The 7,214-nt window shown below is 60.5% G+C and overlaps 1 protein-coding gene across 1 annotated transcript; it reads right to left on the bottom strand.

Annotated features, from left to right (window-relative positions):
* Positions 1-988: 988 nt before the first annotated feature.
* On the bottom strand, positions 989-7,209 carry LOC149858622 (adhesion G protein-coupled receptor E5-like; the record flags this gene model as incomplete). Its single annotated transcript, XM_090061565.1, has 8 exons — positions 989-1,441; positions 2,213-2,296; positions 2,784-2,952; positions 3,235-3,326; positions 3,630-3,696; positions 4,925-5,145; positions 5,922-6,113; positions 6,925-7,209. Coding segments are annotated over 8 exons (1,137 nt in total), but the record flags the coding sequence as incomplete, so codon positions are not given.
* Between the last annotated feature and the right edge of the window lie 5 nt (positions 7,210-7,214).

The following is a 7,214-nucleotide window of genomic DNA, read 5'->3' on the forward strand; positions in this document are numbered from 1 at the left end:
TGGGGCTGTGTAGGGCTTCCTTTTCTCCCCCCAAACAGACTGACTGGTGGTTGCCCTGCCTGGGGTGACATCCCTGGGATATCAGCCCAGCTGGTGGGGGACTGTGGGGGACGTTTGATTGGGGTGCAGGACACTTGGGTTCCAAGCGGATGCTCCTTGACAGATGCCAGTGAGTAAGTACTGGGCTTGATGTGTCCCCACCAGCAGCTCAGCACGAGTCTATGCAGCCTGGAAGCACACAAGCAAGGCCCCAAGTTCAGCCTGGAGGGTCTGAACAGTGTCCAGTGCCCCTAATCCTGGCCTGGCACAGCCCTTAGCTATGGGTCACCAGTCCTGGCACTGCAGTGCTCCTGCTGACCCAGCTGCAAGGGGAACAAGGAAGCTGTAGGGGCATCCCAGGATCAGGCAGGCTGCAGCTGGGGCAGGAAGTTTTCTGCCGTTGGAGTGAACACGGGCTGCTCTTTCTAGTCTCGACACCCTCTGACAGTACCTAAGATGGCCTGCCCATGGTGACGCCCGGTGCCCCGTCCCAACCCTCCCCGCTTCACCATCACTAAAGATGGCGCCGTTTTCCCTTCTCTGCTTTCTTTCCTGCCACCATCCAAGATGGTGACTTCGCCCACCCATTATCCTGCCCTCACTCCAGTGGCAGACCCCGGGCAGAGAGGCTCAAACGAGCTACAGCAAGGGCCAATGAAAACTCGCGCTGGTAAGACGGATCACTCTCTCAGCCAATCGGCACGCAAGTCTCAGAAAATCACGCCCCCCTCGCCGGGTGGTGGTTGAGAGGTTGCTGCCATGGTGCCCAATCAGAGCCCAAGAAGAGGCCTGCACCCTTTCCTTGCGGGACTCCACTGCCCCAGTGCTGCCCACCGATTAGAAAGCAAGGGGAGGGGAAAGGGCAGGAGACTCGTGTTAGTCCTCCCCTTTTGGTTCACGCGGACCCCGGTGGCAGCTACTTGAAGTTCCAAACTCAAAATTTTAATAAATTTACAAAGATCGTAACATCCCTGCAAATCCCAGCCCTGCCCCTCCCCCCTCATCTCACAGTGTCCAGGCACGGGGCTGGCTCGTACCATCCCGAAGCAAAGTGCAGTGGCAAAGTTGTGGGGGAGCAGATGGGGAGGCAGAGAGCTAGATCTGCACCCCCCGCCCCAGGAGGCCCCCTGCCCTACCCCAGGGTCCAGGACTAGGGGCATGGCAGTGTGTCCAGGAGGGATCTGGAGGAGTCAGGCACCCCCTGTAGGCCAGAGGGAGGAAGGAAGAGCACCTCCAGCAGGCTAGGGCAGGACCCAGTCTCTGTTACCCTTTTGGGGGGAGAGAAGACCAGGTTAGGTGCCCCCATGAGCTGTGGTCAGGCTGAGGTGTCCTGTGCAAAGCGGCGTGTCCAGCAGAGGCGACTTCCTGGCAGTGGCTATATCCCAGACTCCTGCCGCAACCCCTGGGGAAGGGAAGGCCATGAGGGTGGGGGGGAGCCCCCATGCCCCTGTCACTACCCCATTCCCTGCCAAGCCTCAAACTTGGGAATCAAAGAAGAGAACCCAGGCATCTGGCTCCCTGCTCCCCCTGCCCTGCTCCAGCCCACTTCAGTCCCAAAACCAGGAGGGGAGGGCGGGGAAGTCCCCCAGTAGCCAATCGCCAGTCCCACTGGCCAGGGGGGAAGTTGGTCACCCAGTGGTCAATCCCACTGGCCAGGGGGGAAGTTGGTCACCCAGTGGTCAATCCCACTGGCCAGGGGGGAGTGTCCCCCCCCCTTGGCCAATTTCACTCACCATAAAAGCTTCTGCTTTTGCTATCAGCCCTGCTCCCCAGCCAGCACTCACAGTGCAGGCACTAGTGCTCCCCGCTGCCTGCCAGCTAAACAGGGAGTGCAACCTAATGGGGTGCACCAGCACTCTCAGGGGGTGCATGTGCACCCCCCATGCGTTGCTCCTGCTCCTACCTGGCTCAAAGTAACCCCCACTTCCCCCCCACCACAGCTGGGAGGAAACTCAGGTGTCCCAACTGCCCCTACTGGGGCATCTCAGCTTCCCACTGGGGGCGGGAGACAGGCAGGTGTACTTCCCTGCCTAATGTTGGTGATGTCAGAGGAGGCTGGGTAGGCACAGCATGGGCCCTGTTCACCTGAGTGGTGTTGGGGTGGGCATGCTGAACTGCGTGGTGCTTGGGGTATCACGGGGCTGTGGGGGGTGAGGTGGGGAGCTGCACTCACCCTGGTGCTGTTGGTGGTGGAGAACTCAGAGTACTTGCTGTCCCCACGGCAGACCTGAAAGCAGCGGCAATATTCGTCCCGCACCTGGGGGAAGGGGCAGCCATTAGCAGAGGAGGGGGGAGCAGGGACACCTCAGTGGCTGGGAGAGCTGTGGGTGACTCCTGCCCCAGCACCAGGTGCTGTGGGAAAAGGGGTTGGAAGGTTGAGGGGAATGGGTGGGGCAGCAGTGGGCCGGGGTGGGGAAACCGGGGGGAATCAGGGAGGATTGAGGGCAAGGAGGAATAAGGGAGACAGGAGCAGACCAGAGCTCCCAGGGGAGATATTTGGGGGAGGGGGAGAGAAGGGGAGGATTGAGGAAGCCAGGAGTAGGCCAGGGGGGTCCTGGGAGATGTACTGGGGGAATTGTGGGGGGCAAGAACAGGCTGAGTGTGCTGGGGTGGGTTCAGAGCCATGGGTGGATGTTTATGGATGAAGGGGACAGAAGCAGGCCAGGGATGTTGAGTGGCTGGGGAGGGGGGAGGGTTGTGGGGGCCGGGGGTGGGGGGGCAGATCAGGCTAGTGGGAGGCAGACCTGCTTGTTGAGCAGACAGTGCAGCAGGAAGATGCCAAATCCCTGCAGCGCGTTGAAGATGGTGAAGGCATAGGACAGTACCAGCGTGTGTGACCCAAACTGGAAAAGCCCCAGCACCCAGCCCGTGCCCAGCACACACAGCTGCGCCAGCCCCGTCACTGTCAGCACCCTGCCAGGGAGGGCACCAAGTCAGTACCCACCGCCCTGCCCAGCACCTGCCCTCCCCCCACAGCCCAGCTCCACCTCCTACAAGGCAGCAGCCCTCAACATCAGCCCAGTCCCACCCCCACTGCCGAGGATGCCCCAGCCTGCTCCTGCCCTCCTCCCTATTCTCCTACCCTCACTACCCACCACCCTGGGGCCATGGCCCTGACCAGCACCACCTGCTAGGGCACCCAGCACTCAGCTTAGCACCCACTGCTAGTACCCAGCCCCTGCCCCCTCCAGGTACCGGAGCTTCTTGAGGTGGCTCATGTCAGGGTTGATCTCATTGAACTTCTGTGCCAGCTTCCACACAGTGACCACAAAGATCCCGGCATTCACCTAGGGGGACAGAGGGCATAGAGGGTGCAGCCTGGGGGCAGGGCCATGCCAGCAGAAGGGAGGGGCCATGGGGGGCAGTACAATGGAGGGAGCGGGATATTCACCCGAGGGGTGAGGGTGGGATAAACAATTGGGGAGGAGGAGGAGCAAGGCCTGGCATAAGGGTGGGACAGAGCCAGCAGGAGGCACGGCATTCAGGAGTCAATGAGGGTGGAACTCCCCACTTCCCCCCAGCCCTTGGAGTGGGGCAGATGGACAGACACACCAAGGGGCCGGGGGGTGACTGCAGACAGACAGACTCACAGTGATGATGAGGCAGACAGGGGCCAGGAAGCTCCAAAGGAAGCCATGGTCTAGGGAGAGCCAGCAGCTGTGGCAGGGAGGACAGGGAATCAGTCCTCACCAGCCACCAGTGTGCATCAACCCGTCATGTGAGCTCACCAGCAACCCACATTGGTCCCTGTGCACACACACCTTGCACCAGTGCAGGGGGAGGGTCTTTCATGAGCAATTCCACTGTAAGCCCCACCCCCATGCACCACCAACATGTACGTGCACAGATGTGGTGCAAGCCCTGCCCCCATGCAACACAAGTATGTATGCATGTATGAGAGGGGCAAGCTCCACCCTTGTGCACCCCCACACACACACATTTGTGTTGCACAAGCCTGGTGCAAGCACCGCCTGAACTATGTGAGTTCACACTAATGGAAGCCCTGCCCCTGTGCATTGCAAACATGCATAAGCCTGGTGTGAGTCCCACCCCAGCACACCACTGATGTGGGCCTCCATGAACCTGGTGTAAGCCCTGCACAGTGCAACGTAAGTGTGGGCATGCACGCACTAGTGAAAGCCCCACCCCTATGCACTACCAACAGGCACATGCATGAGTGTCACCCTGTGCTACACAAGCTTGCACACACATGCTAGTGCAAGCCTCACCCCATGCAAGCCCTGAACCTGTACTACACAAAAATATACACGTGTTAGTGTAAGCCCCAACCCATGGAATTAAAGCATGTGGGGACACACACTAGTCTAAGCCCTATGCCACACAAAGTCACACGTGTGGTATTACAAGCCCATCTCTGTACCACACAAATATGTGCACACATGCTAGTGCAAATCCTGCCTCCGTACTACATAAGCACATGTGTAGTACTGTATGTCCCACTCCTATGAAATACACATACACAAAGTAGTGCAAGCCTTACCCTATATCACACAAGCATACACATGCACAGTACTGCAAGCCCTACCCCCATGGAATACAAGCATGCACACACACTAGTGCTAGGCCCACCCCCATGCCACCCAATCACACACACACACTAATCCAAGGCTCACTCCCATGCCACAAAAGCACAGGTACATGCTAGTGCAAGTCCCACCCCATTCCACCCAAGTATGCATACACGCACACATGCACACACACAAACAGACTAGTACAAGCCCTGACCCCATGGAACACAAGCATGCACACACACATTAGTGCAAGTCCCTCCCCTACATACTGCAAACATGTATGCACAAGCTTGATGCAAACCCCACCCCCATGCACATGAACTCGTGCAAGCCTGGCCCTTGCCCCCACTCACTGGCGCTCAGTGCCATAGCCCTGGGGGAAGGCAGCAGCCGAGATGGCCACGATGAGGGCGGGGGGCCCGTAGCCAGCCAGCAGCAAGTAGACATGCTTGAAGGCCGAGGGCTTGAAGACATGCACGACCAGCACATAGAGCTCAGCTCCTTCCAGGCACATCCAACAGAAGGCAGCCAGGTAGGCATAGTGCAGCAGGCCTGCCACCACTGCACATCCCACCTGGGGGGTGGGGAGCAGGAAGTGGGGGTCAGGGCTGGCTAGGGGGACAGAGAGCACTGCTGCCCCCCACCCCAAATCATCTGGGCCCTGACCCCCCCTCCCACCCATGGGGCAATGGCTGGGGGGGAGGAAGAGGGGAGGGGACCAGCAGGTGGTGCCATGGGGCTGGGGGGCAGAAGCAGGGAGAGGGGCAGATCCTAGCAAGTGGGTACTAGAGGGGGCTCCTAGATGCTCCTGCCCTAGCAGGAGGCACTGCAGCAGGCAGATCCCAGCACAGCTGGTGGGGGGAAGAGAGCTCCAGGCTGCTCCAGCCCCAGCAGGGGGTGCCATGAGACTGGCAGGGTTGGGGACAGTCCCAGCACAGGGAACCATGGCAGCACTGTGGGGCTGGGGGACAGGAACTGGTGGAGGGAGGCAGATACCAGCAGGGGGTATTTGGGGGAGGAAGAATGACTCACGAATGCTACAACCCCCGTGGGGGGTGCCATGGGGGTGGGGGGCAGGAGCTGACTGCAGACCCACTGTGGGGTGCCATGGGGCAAGAGCTGGGTGGGGGCGGGGCCTAGCAGAGGGTGTTGTAGAGCTGTGCCCCCTAGTATCTCAGTGCCCCTTGTATCTTTCTGCCCCTCAGTACCTCCCTACCCCCCAGGTACCCTCCTGTCCCCTCTGGTACATACCTGCCCCTCTGCTGCCCTTCTGCCCCCTATACCTGCCCTCTAGTACTTTCCTGCCCCTTCCAGTACCTCCCTCCCCGCAGGCACCCTCCCACCCCATACCTTGCTGTGGGTGCGCTCAATGCCCAGCAGAAAGAGACTGTGGGCCACCAGCAGGCTTAGGCTGAGGTGCAGGTGGATGGTGGTGCGGGGGCCACGCAGGGACCGGCACAGCAAGAAGGTGAGCACAGCCAGTGTCAGGCACAGCACGGACACAGCCAGCCCCACGCGTGACACCACATCCAGCCGCCAGTCCTGGAGAGGGGGCATGGGTCAGGAGCGCCCCTGGTGGCTGAAGGGGAACTGCAGCCTGGGGGCAGCCCTAGCAGCCATAGTGGGTGCTGCAGGCTGAGAATGAGGAGGTGGAGGCACAGCTTAGGGGCTACTGGGGAAGCACAGCTTGAGACATATGGGAGAGGGAATCACCCCTGGCTGGGCAGGGGGAGCACACCTGGCTCAGGGAAGCCTCTAGTGGTGACCTGGAGAACTTCAGGTTGTGGCTTGAGGGGTGGGAGTCGTACATCGTAGTGGCCACAGGGGAGGTGGTGCAGGCTGTGGATGGGGGAGAGCAGCACACTCCCTGACAGGCAACAGTGGGCAGGGGAAGCCAAGTGGGGAGGGAGTCCCTGCTCAGACAACAGGGGCCCCCAGGACACCTGGGTTCTCTGCCCAGAGTGGGATGGGGCAGAGGAGTAGGGACTGGTGGGTTGGAGCAAAGGGAGATTAGATGCCTGGGTTTTTTCCCAGCTTGGGGAAGGGAGTGGGGTTGTGGGGGTGGGATTGAGGAGAGGGATGGCAGTGGTGGCACCTAGACACCTGGGTTCTCTCCCCAGCCTAGGAGCAGATTGGGGCCTGGCGGATCAGCGCAGGGGAGTGCTGGGAGGCTGGACACTTGGGTTCTCTCCCAGCTTGAGGAAGGGAGAGGGGTCTGTGGGTGGGTTTGGAGCCAGACAGAACCTAAAGACCTCTGAGGGAGGCTACTGAGTCCTTCCGCCCCCTCCCCCTGCCTTGGTTTCCCCCATCTCCCACCTGACCCCTGGGGTTGGCATCGGGAGAGGTCACTCACCTTAAGCTCATAGAAAGCCATGAGCACAGCGAAGCTGGTGAGGTGGTCACAGCTGCACTCAGTGGGGGAGCCAGAGGCCGGGGGCTGGAGGAGGTGGCAGCCCTGCGTGGACCAGCGTCCACCTGCTCCGTGGGGCTCCCAGAAGGCACACAGCAGCCGGAAGAACAGCTTCTTTTCCTGTGGGCACCCAGAGGCCAGGGTTGGGCTGGACAGGTGGGCAGCAGGACCCTGCCTTTGCCCATACACCTCCAGTCTCCATGCCTCAGTTTCCCCACAGGCTTGTGACAGCA

This window comes from Crocodylus siamensis, chromosome 8, assembly GCF_052110815.1.
Source record: "Crocodylus siamensis isolate JL-2025a chromosome 8, ASM5211081v1, whole genome shotgun sequence".
Taxonomy (NCBI): domain Eukaryota; kingdom Metazoa; phylum Chordata; order Crocodylia; family Crocodylidae; genus Crocodylus; species Crocodylus siamensis.